At 38.5% G+C, this 22625-nt stretch overlaps 1 protein-coding gene across 3 annotated transcripts in view; it reads right to left on the minus strand.

Annotated features, from left to right (window-relative positions):
* Positions 1 to 22625, minus strand: part of LOC106056220 (uncharacterized) — a 57083-nt gene that overhangs the window by 27578 nt on the left and 6880 nt on the right. For all 3 annotated transcript variants that reach the window (XM_056007029.1, XM_056007027.1, XM_056007028.1), the window contains 3 exons: positions 20520 to 20624; positions 18924 to 19024; positions 3011 to 3205 (listed from right to left, as the gene is read on the minus strand). In XM_056007029.1, coding sequence (XP_055863004.1) covers positions 3011 to 3205; positions 18924 to 19024; positions 20520 to 20624 — 401 coding nt within the window. The remainder of the gene's footprint in view (positions 1 to 3010; positions 3206 to 18923; positions 19025 to 20519; positions 20625 to 22625) is intronic.

Consider the following 22625-nt stretch of genomic DNA (forward strand, 5'->3'; position numbering starts at 1 on the left):
TGCTATCATTACAACTTATTAGCTCAAAATACTGGGTTTTTATATCTCTGGGTTTTATTTCACTATTGCCTAGGTTTTATTTCTCTATTCCATCTAATGCAATATAGAGCAAGAGCTCAACAAACAAAAGAATCTTCACAAAGCCTCAATGGCCTCCACTCATAAATGCTTCATTTCTGACGTCGTAAAAGACGCATTTCTGTTCACATCAGCATGACCTATATAGACAACCAAACGAGAAAGAAATGGAAAATATCTTCAATGTAAGAGTTAAAAGACGAATGCACGCCTTAAGGAAGACAGAAAAGAAGACAAGGCTTAGGAAAACAAATTGATCACAAGAGTAAATACACTTAAAAAACTGGGATTACTCTAGAATTGATGAAACTATTCTAAATCTTTGGCTTTAAAACTGTAAAAATATGTACCATGTCCTAGTTATCAGACGGAGAGACTATTTCTTCCGATTGAATCTTGTGAGTAGAATTAATGGACAGTATATATATATATATCTTTTTTCTACTAAAGAAGAATGCAATAATGAATTCAAATCGACTGTTCGATAATAAGCCATTACAATAAACAACAGAGTAGAAGCAGGACATTTTTAGACCTATACCTGCATGACAAGGTACGCGACCTTAAAAAAAAAAAGGAGGACATAGGACGTAGGCTTAAGCGGTAAAGCGCTTGGGTTCGAAACCGAGGTCACGGATTAGAATCCTGGTCAAGACTAGCATTTTTAATTTCAGGATCTTTGGGCGCCTCAGAGTCCAACCAACTTTAATCACACCCTCGTTAACCGTGGGCCACAGAAACATCATCCGCCCTATAGATCGCAAAGGTCTGAAAGAGGAACTTTACTATATAGGTAAAAGTATGTATACACTGATTAAAAAAAAAAGAGAAAACGTCTATGTTTACAGTATTTATTATTATAATTTACTTTACTTTTACTTTTACTATCCTAAATGTGGAATGACTAAATGATAGACTGGGTCTTATTTGACCACCAAGTCAACTCGGGTAATAGAGCATGGAATGGGTTGCCTGAGCTAGCCAGGAAAACCAGTGACTTGGCAGAATTTAAGTCATTTGTTAATATGCACGACTGAATGCATGACGCGTAGGACGTAATCATTATCTTTTTTGAAGTAACGTCTGTATTATATAAGATAAGATAGTGTCATGTCACATAATGTTTAGAACCTTTGAAGAAATGTCCGCATGATAAAATAATAAAAAAGTCGAAACGAAACAATAGAAAAATAAACCGAATCAATTGAACACAAAGCAAGGACAGCAGAACAGGAAGACATTGATGGGCTTCTGACGGGAGGAGATGCCAAGGACACAAGAAAATGAAGAAAAATGAAGAGAACTTGTGAACTGGTTTATTAAATGCGAAGCATGTGAAAGGTGACCGAGCAACAAAAGATTTATTAGTTTCTTTCAAACATAGCCTTCGTTCCATTATAAATTAAGTGGCGGTGCCCTAAAAGAAAGGGTACTCGGAAAGCGAAATTATCTTCTTTTTTTTGACAAATTTTTGAACGAATGTCTGAACTTATAAGATAAGAAGATAATACAGATATGAATGTTGTTGAAAAACAGTTCAACTCTTGACCATTCTATTACAATCTGAATGATGCGCAATCATTCAATCATTATCCCCATCAATGGAACTCGCGAGATTGAGTTTTTATTAATAACCAAAAAAAGAGTCTCAAGAAAAGAAACGCGAAATAAAACACAATCTTAGAAGATGTAGAGGAAAAGGAAAGACGGGGCGAAGCATTAGTCAGAGCAGCTGGTTCACATTTGATGACACACAAGATTCTTATATCATTTGATCTTAGTGTATACGTCTCCTTCTGTCTGGAATGTTCAGACCAACAACTAGATTCTCTAGTTCCACATCTAAGTGTCCTCTCCTGGTTCTTGGATAGGCCATGCTACAAAGACCGTTTCTTATCTCTGCTGATGCCATCCGATGGAATACTATGAATGGCAACAGCTCATTTACTGCAGCTGTGGGAAGGCATACCAGACTTGAATGTCCCAACGTCTTTCGAACTCCACTCATTATTTTGTTCTCGATTTTGACTATCACACATTAGCATCGCAAGGCTGCGGGTTTGGAAATCAGAGTACCCTCACCCTTCTAGAGGAGTCAGCTTACACGGCTGAACTACCCCCCCACCCCACCCCAAGCCCCCGGTTAGACGTTCTCTCCTTTCCCAAGTACACGTCATTCATAGAAGTTATACAATGCTTTATATCAAAGTCATTCTCAAAATGGCTTCCTGAGTCTGAGGTTATTTCAAACGCATGCCATTTTTGAAGAATTTGTTTTTTTAAATAATGAAAGCGTTTCCGTATTGCCCCCCCCCCCGTCTATGAACAGCTTGGAATCCATGTTTATGATGTAGTCAGCAAAGTTATGATATACTCACCTATGTTATGACGTACTCACGAAATGTTATGATGTATTCATCAATGTGATGATGTATTAATCAATGTTATGATGTATTCATCAATGGTATGATGTATTTATCAATGTTATGATGTATTTATCAACGTTATGATGTATTCATCAATGGTATGATGTATTTATCAATGTTATGATGTATTTATCAATGTTATGATGTATTCATCTATGTTATGATTTATTTATCGATGTTATGATTTATTCATCAAAGTTATTATGTATTCATCAACGTTATATTCATCAATGTTATGCTTTACTCATCGATGTTATGACGTATTTACCAATGTTATGATGTATTCATCAATGTTATGATGTATTCATCAATGTTATGATGTATTCATCAATGTTATGATGTATTCATCAATGTTATGATGTATTCATCAATGTTATGATGTATTCATCAATGTTATGCTTTACTCATCGCTGTTATGATGTATTCATCAATGTTATAATGTATTCATCAATATTACGATGTACTCACCAAGTTATGACGTATTCACCAAGTTATGACGTACTCACCAATAAAAAGTGTGACAGTCACGCCTTTCCCTTCGATCTCTTGCCTGAGCTTCTCCACCTTGCTGGCAGTCTGGGGCACGCTCAGCATGACACTGACCAGAGAGATCAGAATAGCCAGGGTGGTCATAGAAAACAAGGAGATAGTTGCAGACTCCTGTGGGAGCTGGTTTAGGAATGGAGTCAAACACTGCAAGGCTGGGAAAGAAAAGGATACAATTTCAAAGTAAAATAAAAAGCTGTTGCTTCTACTGGAAAGTCATACAGAGAGACTTATGTGTGCTCCCACATCCTCTTTTTTAAATGCCCCTTCCTTGTCCACCTAAGGCAAACACTACTACCATTTCAGCCCAACATCACCTACACCCAGTATGGCAGTGCTGAACAACTGAAGAGAACACTAGAACAGCACTCTATTTTTCCTTGGCACAGTCTGCAAAGGAGCTCACAGATCAGCCAAAGCTGGCTAGAAGAAGAATGTGTGCTCCCACTTGAACGCGATGCAGTTCTAAAATATTAAAAAAATATACACCGAGACAAAGGCACTGAAGCAATTGCTTCAACATTTATTTGTCAATTAAGATTTGGGTTTCCATCAATAAAATCATTAAGTATAAATGTGTAGTTCTTCCCCTTAAATATTTTTAAAAAAGATTTAAATACATTTGTCATTAGGTATAATTGTATAGTTCTTCCCCTTAAATAATTTTTCAAAAAATAATTTTTGGCTCGTCATGGTTTATTTATTATTAAAATGTGTAAAGCGAAAGATGGACATGGCGGGCGCGGGCAACGATAAAACACGTGACTATACGAAACATGAATAGAAAGTCACAGCGACATCTAGTGACGGAGACTTGAAACACACTTTTGAAATGACGTCTGCTGACAATGGACAAAAAGAAACACTCAAAACGTGAATGAGAAACAGGTCGACTACTCTCTAAATCCCAAACCAAATTAGTCTGAGCACTGAATCAGTAAGATAGTATCTGTGTATTTGGTATCAGTCTTTAGTATCTGTGTATTTGTAATTTCCGACCACACACACACTAATCTCTAGAGTGGGCTAACGTTGTGTTTTTTCTGGGGAGGAAAAACCCGAGATTTCATTGTAAACAAAAGGAGAGACCAGATTTTTTCAATGGGAGGTGTTTTTTTTATTAAAGTTCAGTTTGATAAAGTGAAGACTGTTGATAGCAGATGTTTTTGTTTTTTTTATGTCACTCTATTTGAGGACATTTCAAACAAAATATATGTGTGTATACAACTAGCACTACACACCGGCGACGTCCGTTGATTAGTTTTCAGGCTTTATATTATTTATTATGGTCAAAACATCCCTTTTTTTTGACCATCCAATAAACAGGCCACATTTCAACATCTACCTAATTATTGAATAATTCTAAGTGACAATTAATTGAAACGCCAGCTCTTTTTCAATGTTACATTGACATCAACGAGACAACAGAACTGGCATCTAAAAAGTGGAGAAAAAATGTAAATTTGCTATTTCTTGGAGGCTGGGTGGCTGAGCGGTAAAAGCAAAATCTTGGCTGCCGAACCGAGGTCACGGGTTCTAATCCCCTTTTCGACTGGGATTTTTAATACCGGGATCTTGGGCTCCTCTGAGTTCATCCAGCTCTAATGTGTACCCAGTAACCCGACATTAGTTCCGGAAACTTTTTTTTTGTTTTATAAAAGAGTTCACTTTCATGCAATAGGTCTAGATGTAGATCTAGTTTGATAAGTCTGTGTGTAGATCTAGTTTGATAGGTCTGGATGTAGATCTAGTTCGATAGGTCTGGATGTAGATCTAGTTCGATAGGTCTAGATGTAGATCTAGTTCGATAGGTCTGGATGTAGATCTAGTTCGATAGGTCTGGATGTAGATCTAGTTCGATAGGTCAGGATGTAGATCTAGTTCGATAGGTCTGGATGTAGATCTAGTTCGATAGGTCAGGATGTAGATCTAGTTCGATAGGTCTGGATGTAGATCTAGTTCGATAAGTCTGTGTGTAGATCTAGTTCGATAGGTCTGTGTGTAGATCTAGTTCGATAGGTCTGTGTGTAGATCTAGTTCGATAGGTCTGGATGGAGATCCAGTTCGATAAGTCTGTGTGTAGATCTAGTTCGATAAGTCTGTGTGTAGATCTAGTTCGATAAGTCTGTGTGTAGATCTAGTTCGATAGGTCAGTATGTAGAATAATGTAGATCTAGTTCGATACCATGGTATATTTAGCAACAGCTCAATTGAAACAAAAACAGAAGGAGAACTAAGCTAGAATATGTCACCCCATAACCAATAAGAAAATGTGCTGGTAGTTTTAATAGAAACGTGATCATTCTAGATATTTTTTTGGTAAGATGGAGCCGGGGGTTGGAATAAAGATTAAAAAGAGGGGGGGGGGGGGGGAGGGCGTGGGTGGATGAGTTACTAAGTACTTAGCTTCCAAACCGAAGGGCCCTGAGATTTTTCTTGAGTCCAAGCTACGGTACAGGTATCGGATATCCGTTGGTGAAGTGAGGGCGGTTTGTCATTGTTCTGGCCACATCACACCCTCGTTAATCGTTGGTCAAAGATCAGAAAGTGCTGAAGGTGTATCCTCTTAAAATCAGGAGTGTTTATCTTATCTGTTGCCCTTCGAAGCCCTAGCAAGAGTCGCACTTAGTAAAAAAATAATGGCAATTAGAAACAACTCGATTAGTTCTAGAAAGAGACAAAGGATCAGATACAATTAGAATTATATTATTATATTAATATTTGTTTACTATTTAAAGGTAAATCGCCAGAAATGAATTTCAAGACGAAAGTCTTCAATTAGTAGAACGTAGGAGGAACAAACTATTTTTTAGTACAATAAACTTAAGTCGTTTTCGTTACCCATCATTCAGAAGTCACGTGTCAGGTCATGTGATAATTTGTCGAACAGTAGCATGCTGGGAACATTAATGGAACGGATTTCATCGGGCCTAGTGTGTGCGAGGTTGTTTTTTTTTTGTGAACCGCGTGAGCGCCATTGGAATGCCAGACGTCAGGGCCCCCTGGCTGTGGGTGACCAAGAACTCTGTGACACAATCCAAGAAGTAGGCCAAGCCTGGGCAGATCACGTGACTATACTCAAGGTCAAGTGACGACAAAAAAAAAGTTTGTGTTAATCATATTATAAAGGTTAAAGAAACGAGTCCATGGACCAGATAGTTTCAAAGTTGAAAGAAGCGTTTCACCGTTTTTAATTCATATTCTTAATAAAGGCATCAAGCTACATCGAAATGTAAGTCTTTTACATGGAAATTTGTCGTCCAGAACTCTTTTGGTGCTGTAATCATTTACATGTTTCGGATCTTTTTTTACGATTTGAAGACAATTACATCCTAGCCCAAACTGGCCCTGGCTGTGGGCAGGGATATAACCTGGGACAATCAAGATAATCGAATGACAGTCCAGAGCGCAAATAACACGGCCAGGCGTTGGTCATATTATTTATCTTATCGTGTTGAGGCTAGAGTATTGCTACTTCATCGTTTCAATAAAGCGGCTCTCTCACCAGCTTCAATTAGATACGAGCAAGAGAAATGGTCATGGAATTGTTATCACAATGACACATTGATTTATCGTTCCATAGAGATTACTTCTAAGAACAAGAAAGATATATATACACACACAAGTATATCTCTAGAAATGAATTTCGATTCTCTTTGTAAAACTGTTTTCTTCAATACACTCTTTTATTTGAAATACTAAAAGACAATGGCACTTCCTCTTATTACCTTGCACACTCTTCAGACTAGAAAACTGGATGGGGCACGGATCTTGAGAACAGCTCTAACGATTTTACTAAAATTTGGCAATTTATATATAGTTTTTAAAAACAAAGTTACTAGCTTATTAGTCACACAATAACTGGTCTGTCCGTTAAACTTTTTTTTAAACTTTTGTTTTATTGATTCATGTTTTGTTAGGTATAATAAATACTTTTTGAAAGTATCAACTTAATCGGAGAATGCGCGAGGGAGAAATAGAGTTAACCATTATTTAAGAGGACTAAACCCAACAAATGTAGCCATATACATGAATACTGGAGCATTAGTTTCCATTGCCGCTATTAAACAAAATAAAGAATTACCAGTAATTAAATGTCTAATTGGTTACTTTTTTTTATTGATTCATCATTCATGTCTTGTCTATGTCAATGAATAATTGTGCGAAGTTTCAGCTTGATCCAAGAATGGGTGTGGGAGAACTAACGTGTACACACTTTGGACAGACAGACAGACAGACAGCGTTGAAATAAGCTTTGTTATTTAAAACTATCAGAACGAAGAACAAGTTTGTTTAATAACTAGGCATAAGCTGAAATAGTTTCCTTTTAGAGGTCGTCTGCTGAGTCTTAGTGAACACAACCTGAAACATAAGACGAGGCTATAGAAACAAGAAATAACTAGACACTCTACGGTGTTTATAGACTCTCCTCTAGCAGAGTGGTTACCGTGTTGGCTTGAGAAGACTAATAAGTCTTGAGCAATAAGTTCAAATTCAGTTCGTTCCCCCCCCCCTCTCCACCTTTTAAAAAATATCTATAAATGCTTATTTATTGTTTGTCTAGATCTGTTACACATTTAATTACATGACTGAGCCAAAGTAATTGATACAATTATGCTTAATATAAGCTGTTTCTTTTTTTATTTTTTTATTTTCCTAATTTTTTTTTTTGGACTAGATTTTATCACATACGTAATAACAACAGAGTGTTACTGAAACAATAGAGTCTTACTGAATCAAAAGAGCCTTAATGTGGGTTATAAAGTTCTACATAAAGGCATTTTCTCTCCCTCTCTCTCTCTACCTCTCTCTCTTCCTCTCTCTCTCTCTCTCTCTCTCCCCCCTAAGCTCGTTACTTTTGAAAAGCAGGAAAGATTTCAATTACAAGAGAAAAATGTAAGCGCTAGAAAATGGAGGAGGTAGGGCGTCACGTGTTACATCACGTGACCTGACTTTCTAAAACACACACACATCAACCTTCAAGAGGTTCTCACTAATTAAATTGACGTTCTTGTCCCCTTTAGTTTAAATATCATCTAGTGAGTGAAGTCGGTACACTAACCCCCCAGTTAGTGGGAGGGCAGTGAGAGTGGTTATTAAGGTGCCGGGTTCAATTCAGCCAATGATACTTCTTTGCACCCATGGTGCATACAGAAATACCAAACATATATAAAATTAATTAAATTAACTAATCTGTCTGTTTGTCTTGGTGAATTCTTGTACACCCCCCCCCCCCTATTTCCCATTCACGGATCAAGTTGAGATTTCGCACAATTATTCAATATTGTAGACAACACATTAATCAACAAAAAACAACAAACAAACAAAAACAAATTAGTTAATCAATTAGTGGTAATTGATTAATTTTTGTTTCGTATGAAAAGGAGATATATAATAATAATAATAATAAGGCTTATCTTCGAGTCCGAAGATTAGTGAGGAATACAGTATTTCTCGTGGCTGTGCAGTCCCAGCTGTGACCTACATATTTTGCCACACCCAGAACAAGCATAACCATTGTCCGATGGTGGTCGATTTAGATTTTCTTTTCGTCGTCTGCGTTTGTCCTCGGCATCAGATTTTCTTTTGGTCTCAAATGTGTATCCCGCGGCCTGCGTGAGTGACCTCCAGAGATATATAAAAGTGATTTAAAGTGATTAGCTTCCTTTTTAATAACAGTAATTTTAATATTTGCATATATTTTTTTATTTATGAAAGGTAGTAGAAATGTATATGTGATTTTACTTCACAAACAGTTGTCGAGACATGGAAGCTTCTTTAGAAACAAATTGAATCCTGAGAGATGGTCAAATAAATGTGTAGCAGTAGCCTCAGTCTAGCCTTCTTCGACCGTAGGGCTGGCGAAAAAAATTCAGACGCACGTGTCACTGGCCAATAAAATCCTGTCTCTGATGCTTCATTGTGCACTCCGAGCGGACATTTAGCAGGGCCGGAAAGCACCTCGGGTCCTTGGAAGGATTTCCGAATTCTATCCACTTGTCAATAACTTTAAACCCACATACCGCCTTTGATGAAAGCCACTTCCGGAGATATCCCCAAATACAATCTGTAACATCTTCATTCTAAAATGATCACTTTCAATTACATTGAAACATTGACTCTGCTAAACGTTATTTTTTTTCTTCTTTGAAAGCTTGAACTAGATCTCGGAGATTTCCTAAGAAACCGAAAACCGAAAAAGTCACATGACTTTCTGAGCGTCTCAAGATGAAAGCGGAAGTCGGACAAGAAAGAACCTGATTACAAGCCAAGCGTTATGAGAGCAATCCTGTAATGATAGATGCGGCTAGAGTACTTGTTATTACTGAGAAGGTAGGACGGTGGACAACTCGGGTTCTAATTGGAAGGTGGATCTTTATCTTTTTACACCAAGAGATTCGATTTTCAGCATTTTTTTCGTGTTTCTTTTTGAGCAGCTGAATTTATAGACGGCAACCGTTGAGGAGAGGGGACTGTTAGGAACGGCAGTTAGAAAAGAAGCGAGGATTTGTTATGATTGTATCTTTTCATGACAGTAGAAAATGTATTCGTCTTTTTGGATGACTGTGTTTTATATGTATCGATATATTACTAATACGACTTATACCCATTTTACATATTATATATATATATATATATATATATATATATATATATATATATATATGGCTAAACAGATCTAGATCTATTGTGATTCGGTGAATTAAAATTTCTCTAACGAGCTAATAATCTTTCCACGAAACGGGCGACACAGTTCAGTTCAACGACTTCAATTAAAGATTAGACATTCATCTACCGAACCTCAACACATTCAATTTAGACATTCATCTACCAAATCTCAACACATTCAATTTAGAAATTCTTCTACCAAATCTCAACACATTTAATTTAGACATTCATCTACCAAACCTCAACACATTCAATTTAGACATTCATCTACCAAACCTCAACACATTCAATTTAGACATTCATCTACCAAATCTCAACACATTCAATTTAGACATTCGTTAAACAATAAATAAATGAAAAAAAATCTGCATATAAAGTATAGCAGTAGAAATGGTATCCGAAGCTAACTCAGTTGATCAAGCTAACTCACTTATTAGATATGAAATATACAACATGCCCGAGTCGCACCGTTACTTTTAATGGATTCTACATGGATCATCATCATCGTCAAACTTCATTTGAGTGAGGGCTTGAGAGGATCAAATCCTCTCTTGCAAAAGCCCTGGACAGAAACACTGCTGTTTTGCGTAGTGCATGCTTGTCATCATAGAATGTCGAGAATTTTTTGGTTTCCCAGACCTGTCGAGACTATGTAGTCATATTTGATGAAAAATTATGTAAGACTAGTACACCCACGGCGTAGCATGCGCCACTATTTTGCAGACCGGCCTTAGGCCACTGCAACCTATGCGATCGCAATGGGCTCGGCACTGTCATAGGACCTGCGCTAATCCTAGGTGTATCAATTATTAAATTAAACCATTTTATAACGTATAACAGATCTCCCGCGCCCTCCTGTCGATTTACCAAGAGCTCCTGGAAATTTAATGAAATTGCAAAATATACGAAAAAGTCCTAGAGATCTACGAAATTACTAAAATCTTTTGAAAACTTATACAAATCTCCTGAAATATATACACAAAAATTGACATTTTGGGGTGTCATTCCAAATGGAAAACGTCAATCCAACGCGCGATAATTAAAGCAGCATTATGTGCAATTCTTGCTATTGAGCCTGATCTATGTCGGAAACAGAATTCTTATGATATACTATATGACTTCGCTACACGCAATGCTCATAAGGTAATTCCGTGCGTAGTAAGGAATTAATAAAATGCAAGGACGAATAATTTCTAATACAGACTCTTAATTTTCACTTATTATCCGTATCCTGGTCAAACTTCCAAATATTCTTCTGTTCCCAAAAGGACTTTTATTCCAGTCCTTACCGTTGTTCAACATCCGCGTTTCACTTATTTTCTTTCCCGCCAGTACGGCCTCTATAAGTAATAAGATTAGAACAGCTTTTAAAATATTGCATTTTTTTAGTACTTTACTGTTGTTCTCTATGCTAATATTATATTCTAAAAGTTCGTCTACTTCTCAATGTGAAGTTCTAGTTTTTAGCCGCTATGACCAACATAATAGAATGCTTGGCCCAATTCCTTCCTGGATAGCTCTAGATCCGATGAAAAGACGCTCGGATTTCACTAGCTTTAGGGATAAGGAACAGTAGAAGGAAAAAAAAAGCGGATTAATATCATAGAATAGAGCCGTACAGCCCAGCCTTTTGAGGCCTTGGGCCAGAAAAATACCAGACTTGATTGTTACGGGCAGCAGAACAAATGATATAATAATAATAAGAAGAAGAAGAAGAAGAAAGAAAAAGCCGAAACTATTATTGACATCGCCATACCACTATCTCATAATATAAGAAAAATTGAGTTGGAAAAACAAAGAAAATTTGGGAACCTAGGCTTGGAGATTAAGCGTTTATGGAAGTTAGCTACAATAACAATATACCCCATTGTTATATCAACCGAGGGGATAATAACAACTGACCTCACAGACACCTTCGAGGCCGTTAACATTCCTAGGAACATCCTAGTTGCCTGTCAGAGGGCGGTACTGCTGCAGACCTGCCACATCACCAGAAAATTCCTCAGTGGAAACTGATAAAGGGACTACGATGAATTTTGTTTCTCTTTAGCGAAACTCGACCCTGGCAGCGCCAGAAAAAATGAATACTCGTTTGTTCCTAACATAATAATAATAATAATAATAATAATAATAATAAGTGGAAGTTGATTAGAAAACAATATACCCTATTGTTATATCAACTAAAGGGATAATGAAAACTGAGCAAACAGAAACATTTCAGGCCCTTAACAGCTGTAAGAACATTCTTGTTGCCTGTACAGCTGCAGACCTGCCACATCGTCGTATCAGAAACCCCTTTAGTAAGAAATCATGCTGAGACAACTCCCTTAGACCCATTGCCGAACATGGAGCAGTTCTCTCTCATATCCTTGTCCCAATTGTTCTAAATTCAAAACGCGACATTCCAAAGGAAAGTGGTTTATTGTCTCATCGTCCTCTATGCTCTGGCTGCCAAGTGTGTCGTAGTGCTCTTGAAACTGCCCAAAGTAAACACCAATTGGGCAGTGACCGACACGGAACTGGGCTAGGAATGCCTGTTCCTCACGCTTAAGTTGCCTCCACGCACTTTCGGTCTGGTCTAAGGCTAACAGTCCTTATCCAAAGCGTCCTAACTATCATACCAAAGTGACCACAATCGATTGTCGGCTAAGGACCGTATACTCTCATACGCACGCAATGCATCACTTACAAGTGACGATCGAACCGCAGTCTTCGCTAAAATGTCGGCGCGCCCGTGGCTGACCAGACCATGATTGGCAGGGACCCACTGTAAAAAACTTTATACACATACTAGATAAGGACTCTAGGAACTCATCTTTCCAAGCCCTAAATTCTGCCCCTGAGGGCCTCTAGAGTGAAAAATGAATCCGTGAATATGACCACGTCCTCAGCTGTCGCAATTCCATTACAGATTCTCTCTTCTACCTGTTTCAACGATTTGTGCATCGCTTCCAACTCCATCGCCAGACTGCTATTTCCGTGGGAAAGGCCCATCAGCTCGTCAATTTCGGGAAAACCAAGAAATCATGTCACCACTCCATCCCTAGCCCTCAACGATCCCAAGAAGTAAAAGAAGTAAAGTTCCCCTTTCAGACCGTGATGTAAAAGTCATCTGTTTCTGTGGCCTACGGTTAACTAGGGTATCATGTGGCAAGCACAACAATTAATAGCCTTTACTTTTCACCAATTAATGTCAGGTACCCATTAAAACTGGGTTGACTCAGGCGCCCGAAGATCCCGAAATGGAAAATACCTGTCTTCACCAGGATTCGAACCCCGGAACCCTGTTCGGAAGCAAGACGCTTTACCGCACAGCCACCACGTCCCATAGATCCTGAGAGCATCTGCATCAATCCGTCTGTGTAGATAGTAGTCACTCCTGCTGGATAGGATGCGATGGTTTCACTGGCTGCATTGTCTAGCCGGGTTGTGTCAATTTGCCTGGTCATCTCTGGGTCAAGTAGGCCCTTCTCTATCGACGGCATGCTGAAAGCCTTGTTAGGGGGGGGGGAATCTCGGAAGGGGATTAAGCAGTCCACTCCACCTATAGATTCATCTCTCTGACCAGCCCACGCGCCCCATGCATGAAGCAGGGCCAGTTTTTGAGACATCTCTTACCATTCCAGTTGTCGACCAGAAGTCTGAGGGGGCAACTCTCCTCCAGCCGTCTATACTTCTCGTGAGATAATATGATAGCTCTCTCTCTCTCTCTCTCTCTCTCTCTCTCTCTGCGCTATTTCAAAGGAGATACATTCGCCATAATCTCAAGGCGGCATCGGACGTTGTCCTGAGGACAGTAAAGATGCTGGGAAAACCAGTTAGCGCGAGGATCTCAGTACTGCACACTACTTCTTTCCATGTTATTTTCAAGATCCTTCGAAGGCAGCGCAAATGGAATGAGTTTAGTTTTCTCTCTTGCTTTGTGTAGGTAGTCCACGAATCACTGCGTACAGTAGCGTGCTAAGAATGCATGACTTGTAGACTGAACGTAATAAACTAAGACTCAGAGAACAGCCTAGAAGTGAAAAATGATTAAATAACTTTTAAGAAACCATTTGAAATAATTTAACATTGACAACATTGTAAAGTCATGATAACTTGGTTAAGGCAATGGGAGAAAGTCTCTAAGACGTGGTCATAATAGCTTTGTTAAAACAATAATAGAAAGACTCTACAACTTGGTCATGCAGTAAGAGAATGACTCTAAAACTTTCATGATTAATGGGTTTAAGACATACGAGACAGACTACAAAACATGGGAATGATAAGTAGTTTAAGGCAATAGGAGGAAGACTCTAAAACTTGGTTATGATAAGCTGGTTTAAGCAATAGTTGAAAGACTCTAAGACTTGGTTATGATAAGCTGGTTAAAGCAATAGTTGAAAGACTCTAAGACTTGGTTATGATAGGTTGGTTAAAGCAATAGTTGAAAGACTCTAAGACTTGGTTATGATAAGCTGGTTAAAGCAATAGTTGAAAGACTCTAAGACTTGGTTATGATAAGCTGGTTAAAGCAATAGTTGAAAGACTCTAAGACTTGGTTATGATAAGCTGCTTAAAGCAATAGTTGAAAGACTCTAAGACTTGGTTATGATAGGTTGGTTAAAGCAATAGTTGAAAGACTCTAAGACTTGGTTATGATAAGCTGGTTAAAGCAATAGTTGAAAGACTAAAAAACTTGGTTATGATAAGCTGGTTAAAGCAATAAGAGAAAATACTACAAAACATGGTCCTGGTAAGTTGTTAAAAACAATAGTAGAAAGACTCTAAAACACGGTCCTGGCAAGTTGGTAAAAACAATGGGAGAAAGACTCTAAAACATGGTCCTGGTAAGTTGGTAAAAACAATGGGAGAAAGACTCTAAAACACGGTCCTGGCAAGTTGGTAAAAACAATGGGAGAAAGACTACAACACGGTCATGCTAACCTCCTCCCAAGGTTTGGTGAAAATCTTGCGACTAGCACATTTTCACTCATTATTACATTATTATTTTTTTTTTGCTACCGTATGAAAAATGTTACCTTGACCCAAATACGATGATAATCTCCAAGCCAGAAGCCGCGCGCACGACTAGACGGTCACGTGACCAGAGGGAAAAGACGTAATTAGGAGGACAAGAAAATGGAAGCGAGATTTTCATGACCAAATCTTCTGCTCAGCGACGTCGGCCGAAACCCGGCCAGATTGTAAAGCCTGTTTATGGGAGGTAGAACGGGGAGGGGGCTGTAGGATGTGGGAAGCAGCCTTTTAAGTTGACACTAATCGCTCGGTAGTGATTTGTTAAAAAAAAACAACATAATTATTGAAAAATAACTATCGGAAGTGTGGTCAGTACACGTGGGTTTGCTGGTGAGGTCAAGCATTCAATCCTCCTCTTTGTTAGAAAAGTAAAAGACTCAAAAGTCATTCAGATTGAGTGAAATTGCACTGTATATCCATCACGTAATTAAATTTTAATGACTTATCATTTACAAAACACAAGCAACACCATATAGGTTTGTTGTTTAGCTTATCAATGAACATTATCTTTTTGGTGTGCAATCCGAGTTTGAGTTTTGAGTTTTTGGGACATTGGCACAATTTAGGCCATGTCGTGCCCGTAATCCTTCAAGGATTACTCTCCTTTACAAGAGCTCAATTCCATACAGTTAAATCATTAAAAACAAGGTCTGTTCAAAGTTAAAATAGTAAAGGTAGTAAAAATGTAATAATGAGCAATCCGATACACTATTAGAATTGTTCAAGTCAGTCTATGTATTTGGTCATTTTGTTGAGCTTTATTTTGGATGGAACTGGGGGAGATATGCTTACTGGTAAATGGACACTATTGCGGTCACTCCGTGTAGGCTGTTCTCCACCTACAAAGACCGACTCTGCGTCTTGACCAGCTCTATTTGGCCTATACAATTTTACTTTAGTTTGATATTGATCATGTGCATAAAAATGTAGGTCTATATATTCTGTTGAAATTACTTTCTAATCGCATTAGTCTTATATATATATATATATATATATATATATATATATATATATATATATATATATATATATATATATATATATATATATATATATATATATATATATATATATATATATATATATATATATATATATATATATATATATATATATATTGTGTGTGTGTGTGTGTGTTTTGTGTTCTAATGTAATGTAAGTTACACCAGACTGACTTCTATTTCCTAGAAGTAAAAATCGTTATTACTTCATTTTAAGCGGCTTAGGACTCGTGTACCGGAAACTGTGTCACCAACTCCTTTACCGGAAACTGGGACGCGTAGTTCTTAGAGCAACAAACTTCGAATACAAGAATAAGTTAAAGAAACATAGGTAGGCGAGCTCTTTTGTTTTGTCGCAGACGAAAACACACTTCAGTTTCACCCAACCTTTCCTCTTCTGACATCACATTTCCGGTCTCGCGAAAGATCACGAGATCCCAAAGCATGGGGTCTACAAGACGCGCACATATGACCAGGCGGAAGAGGCCAAGCGTAGTGTCCCCGAGGCGAGTCCCAAGCAACAGGGGAGATGTCAGGTTGTGGCAGGACGAGTCACGTTTTCTCTACTTAATCGGGTTGTTTATAAGAAACCAGGTCACGCATGCGTGGGATTATGTCAGGTGTGGTGCGGAGCTTTGAACTTACAAAGTAGTTCACTAATGACTATTCTGCTGCTGGAGAGGTTCAGTTTTTTTTTTCCTCATCAGAAACTTATATTACTACTCGGCTTAAATAGTCAATAAATTGATAGTCGTGAGGTGGGGGTAGGAAACGTGTTTATGTTTTTTTTTTTTGGTTTAGTTTTTGTAGCATTTTCGAGTTAGATGCACACACCCTTTGACCGATTATGAATATAAAAAAATACAAATAATCTGTTTGTTTATGGTGAGTATCGATATGTGCAACACTGAGCACTGATCTATCTATCTATCTATCTATCTGTCTGTCTGCCTGTCATTCCGTATATCCGTCTGTCTGTATATATGTATATAATAATAATAATAATAATCTTTATTATCCGTAAGGAAATTTGTCTTACAATTTGTGCATTACACCAAACAAAAAACATTATAACTATAAGAAACCAAAGTGTACATTCACATCAGACTCACTCATAATTTACATGTGACAAAGTTTATACCAGATTGTTCTTATTTAATGATTTGATTGCCAGGGGAACAAAAGAGTGTTTGTGTCTGTTTGTCTTTGCTATCGGTGTCTTGTATCTCTTTTGTGATGGTAAAATCACAAAATCCTGACACAAAGGGTGATTCTTTATTTCGAGGATCTTGTTAGCTTTTTTATAGATGTTTGTCTCAAACAACTGCCCAAATGGGGTTTGTTTTTTGCCAATGATTTTGCCAGCAGCATTTAGGATTCTATTAAGTTTATTTTTATTTTTAATGCTCAGATTGCTATACCAGGCAGTGATATTGAAACTTAAAATATTGCAGATGTGAGCGTGATAAAACATAGCCAAGGCCTTTTCGCTAACATTAAACGAGGACAGTTTTCTTAGTAGTCGTAATCTTTGCTGCCCTTTTTTGCTGATATAATCAGTATTTGCAGTAAAATTTAGTTTATTGTCTAGGATAGTACCAAGGTATTTAAAGGTTTGCACAATTTCAATAGTCTCTCCAGCTACAGAAACAATATCATTTTCCTTCTTGTCCCTACGAAAATCGATTATCATTTCTTTGGTTTTTTTTACATGTCTATTTGAATGTATAGTCTATATGATACATGCAAATGTGCATCATGTTGAGAAAATTCGACAGGAGTATTATTATTAAAGATGGATATCTACAAAAGTATATAATAATTGTGTTTAATTACCAAAATTGATTGAATCAACAAATTTAGTTCAAAGGAACAATAGTTTCATTCTATGTCTGCATTTATTTTTAGATAGGTCTGTACACTGTACTAAACTAAACTGATTTGGAAAGACAAGGGCTTGGCCCTCGGCACCAAAATCAGACTGATGCGCTCCGTGGCCATGGCCACATTTTTATATGCTTGTAAGTCTTGGACGCTGACTGCAGAGCTAGAGAGGAGGATCCTAGCAAGGGAATTGAGATGCTACAGAAGGATCCTAGGCATCACTTTCCAAGACCGCATCACAAACCAAGAGATTAGAGACAGGGTTACAGCAGCGATCGGGCCCCATGATGACCTGCAAACTATTGTAAAGAAACGCAAGCTTAAACTATATGGCCATATCACAAGATCCACGGGGCTCGCAAAGACCTTCTTTTAGGGAACAGTACCAGGAAAAAGAAGAAGAGGCAGACAGAGAAAGCGATGGGAGGACAACATATAAGAATGGACAGGCCTACCATTGATAGAGGTTTTAAACAAGGCAAAAGACAGTGAGGAATGGAGGAAGACGGTCGACAAATCTTGTTTGGTGCCCCAACGGTCCAACAGACTAAGGGATAGGGGAAGGTAAAGGTCTGTACACAATGAAACTATCAGTTTGTAAATATTAAAAGTGAATAGTTTTAACAGCGGTATATTGTTATGAAAAAACTGCTTGCATAAGTGATTTAAAAAAATAGGTTTTTACGCTTTCAGAAAAGAAAAAAGTAGCCGTTACATCAGAACTTTGAAAGGTCTAAAATATTATGATGTCGGATTTTCACTTTCTTTTCTAGTTTACGAGATCTTAACGGGACGGACGACGAACGGACAGACATTCCACACAAAACTAATAGCATCTTTTCCCCTTTCCGGGGCCGCTAAAAATGGTAAGTATGGGGTTCGAGCCACGCGATCTTCTATCAACTTTGCTGCCAGTTTGGGGAATATTCCGACCTCCATCTTTTGACCTACTTTTCATGTCCACCTTTCCCCCATTAAGAGAGTGTAGTGTAGGCTAATGACAGGAACTGAATAAAAAGAAGTTCAGATACCAAATAATTAATTATGTAGCATACACCAAGAAAAAAACAACAACAATGTATGATAGAAAATCAATTTCATTCTTTTAGAATCAAAGGCAACACACCTCCCACCGACCTCAAAGTCAATACCCTCCATGTCACTCTCCGCCCCCTGCCTACCCTCCCCGAACCAGTTCAAACCACTTCTCAACCAACACGAAACCATTGGCTACCAATATTTGCTTCCAGTTCCCTCCGCCCCTCCTACTGAAATCACATGCAAATCTATTTCTACTCACGAGGCTTGTATTTCAAGATGTCATTGTGAAGCAGGAACAGAAAACTCAGCCCGAAAGACCAGCCGTACAGCAGCAAGATTGTGTACAATTTTGGGATCAGCCTGTAAGAGACAGACACAAACAGCTAAAAATAATCACAGACCATCGGGATAGAAGATAATTACCACAGACGGGAGTGTGGGCTTATAATTGCATTACTGGTGTCATTACTGGTGTCAAAACGTGTGGGCGTTGATATACAAAATTAGAAATACCAATATTAATGATTCAGTAAGTTTATTAGAAAAAATATATTTTAACTTCCTCGATCTAGTTATGGGATCATTCGAGTCGAGTGTCTGATTTAAAGCACTATGTAAATTACTTCATAAGTTCATAAAGGTTACACTATAAAACAGTTTCGTATCTAGGAGGAGGCGGGAGAACTTGAAATACCCTCCCTCGGGCCCCCACTTGAGGGGGGCCACCAATAGAGTGTATTTTACATTAAAAATTAAATATTACGGAAATTGCAGAAGCCTCCAAGTAGGTCAAGCCCAACCAGGCCCTCAAACGATGGAAAATTCCTAGCTACGCCCATGCAATAAAATCTCATCTGTTCCTTGACTTTCATCGTAGGGGTGCTGTCACCAACTCCCCTCCACTTTTCTCTGTCAGCAGCTGTTCTTAGCAGGATATCAAGAGAGAGGCCGGTCCATTGTTTTATGCTATCCAGCCAGACTTTCTTTCAACGACCTTTTCTTCGTCCTCCCTCCGTTGTACCTTGAAGAATGACTTTTGACAGTGAATCTTACACTATGACCAAACTAGCCGAGCTTTCGTCTCTTGACAGTATTGAGGAGTTCCTCTTATGTGCTAGCCAGAATATTGACTTGTAAAAGTACTAATTCATTTGTCTTCTGTCCCTGGTATCTGATACCCAGCATTTTTCGGTGGCGTTTACGCTCAAAGGCTTGAATGTTTACATCAGCGTTCAGTGTTCAGCTTTCACAACAATATAAGAGTACATAAACCACTAGCTAGAAAATACAGTTTTAAAGTTACGATGAAATGTTATTTCAGTGAAGGAACTTAGCCTTGAGAAATGGCAGAAATACAATAATTCAAGACATAATACTAATACTAATAACATCTTACACTACGATAAAGTGAAAGATTATAATGTATGACGCGTCCTCATCCTTTACATCATCTACCCTATAGACCAAAAGGTCTGAAAGGGGAACTTTTTTTACTAGTCCGGTTAGAGTCTATCAAGTGCTTGTATTTTGGTTTCCAGACATTCCACATCTGCGATGCTTCAACTAAATGCAAGTTATACAACTAATCTATTCATGTCTTGAAATTAGATCACAAAATATTTAATTACGTACTTTAATACGAAACATTGGGCTGGAACCACATTTCTCCGTCAAATTCGGTTCTAAGCAGCTTTTTGTTCCTCTGTTCCACGAATGAGGAGAAAGAGGGAGGGGGGGGGGGAGTGTCTACCCAAGATCGTCCGTCCAAAAACGACAGTCTCCTAGGTTAGGGCCAGTAGAGACCAGGTGGTCACAAAGAAGTGGAAGTTAAACAACAAAGCCAAATCTAACTTACGAGTGAAACATGGACAAGTGGACTATGGCCATTCTCTCGGTCAGCAGAACAAGATAAGATCCCAGGAAGACTTGATCCATGCAGATGGGAAATAAGTGTCTTGCTCTGTCAAGGGAGATGAATCTAGTTTTACTTTGGACCTTATAGTAACGTATCCGCTAACACAATATTTGGCTATGTACAATGCAATGAACTTTGTTGTTTTTGTTTCACATCTATTGGATAGGGACACTATACACTATACACTATACTCTATATAATACAAATATGTTTTTTTGGTATCTTATGTAGCGTTATAGAAGTAATTTAGAGCACTAAAATAAACGGACTGTAAACGTGACAAAACAGCATAATTTCACTAGGGTCTAGATAATTAGTTAGCTAGTTGTTAGATCATGGCGTTAACATTCCCATACAAAGAGTCGAATCCATCCCTTGTTGTGTGTTAAAAGTTTGGGATTCTTTAGTGCTCATTTGTTAATCATACATTTTATTCAGTAATCAACTGCACTGTGTGCTTGCTGTCTAGTAGCTGGCTTAGAGCAATCAACTGCACTGTATGCTTGCTGTCTAGTAACTCGCTTATAGCAATCAACTGCACTGTATGCTTGCTGTCTAGTAACTCGCTTATTGTAATCAACTGCACTGTATGCTTGCTGTCTAGTAGCTCGCTTATAGCAATCAACTGTACTGTCATTCTCTGTACGAGTATACTCAAACCTCTTCGACTCATCTCATGTAAATCAACACACACAAGTAACCAAACAAGAGGCATACCTAGCACCACAGGTTTGGGGTTGAAAGTTTTGATACTATTTCCACATATGAACATGACCCACAGAGTCCAAACCCAAGAATGCATATGCCCTGGCTTTTTACAAAAGAACCATTTATGGCGAACGACGAATGTTTTTTTTTAGAACTTAAGGGAGGTAATGCGATTTTTATCAGGGCATACATATTTCAAGGGGGATTGATTGTCAGCAGCCTTTTTTTTGAGTAATCAGTCAATGCGTGAATGATTAGGCTGCAGGTCTGTATCACATCAGTTGTTCCCACTAACTAGCAGTTTATCTGCGAAAGGAGTGCCCTTAGTAGGCCAATACTGTTTATGTATTGCGCGTGCCACTGTTGCTTTTGGCAGACTTCAAGGACAAGTGTGCAACGGAAACTCTACAGTGCTGTAGTTCTCATGTCACTCTTGTATGCATCAAAGTCCTGGACCCTATATTCCCGCTACCTCAAAAAGCTTAACTCCTTCCACCTACGCTGTCTAAGGAGTATCCATAAGGTGCGTTGATCCGACCACATACCAGACACAGACATCTTAGAGCTGTCCAACATGAACAGTATCAATGCGACAGTGAAAAGGTCCCAACTTCGATGGGCGGGACATGTAGTCCGCATGCCAGACAATCGACTTCCCAAACGACTTCTTTACGAGGAAATCGCTCCCAGGGAGGTCAATACAAGCGCTACAAAGACACTCCTAAGATTCCTTCTAGGAATGCAATATCGAGTATACACAGCTGGGAAGCACTAGCTCTCGAACGCTCCTCATGGCGTGAAGCTGTGAGTCTCGGAGTCTCGAGATTTGAAGCAAAAAGAGTAGCCAAGGTGAAAGGGCGCCGAATAAACAAAAAGCTGAGAGAAGCAGGCATATCTGCAACTGACCTAACCCACCCATGCCACTTATACGGCCGGCTTTTTGAAGCGAGAATTGAACTTTACAGTCATCTTCTAGCCCAAAAGGAAATGAGAAATGTGCTCATCTTCGATCACGGTGGAGGAGCTATATATATACTGTTTGTGTCCCGGGTAGATTAAAAAGTAAAAATTGTGACTCAAAACTCTGGATCGGATTCCCGTAGAAGTAGACATAAAGTGATAAATCCTGCTCTGTAACTCCTGCAGACGCACTTTGCATTTACTCAAAGACCAAATGAGCGTCATGTACAACATCCACGATGTGCGTCCAAGACCATTCCATTAGCTTACGGTTTGAAATCTGTCGGCATAGATGATATACATATCCTATCCTATCGAAACCCCCCCTTAGATTATTCACAATTGAAGGAAGATATTCCACCTCCGTGGCCAACTACC

Source organism: Biomphalaria glabrata, chromosome 12 (genome assembly GCF_947242115.1).
Source record: "Biomphalaria glabrata chromosome 12, xgBioGlab47.1, whole genome shotgun sequence".
In the NCBI taxonomy this organism is placed as follows: Eukaryota; Metazoa; Mollusca; class Gastropoda; family Planorbidae; genus Biomphalaria; species Biomphalaria glabrata.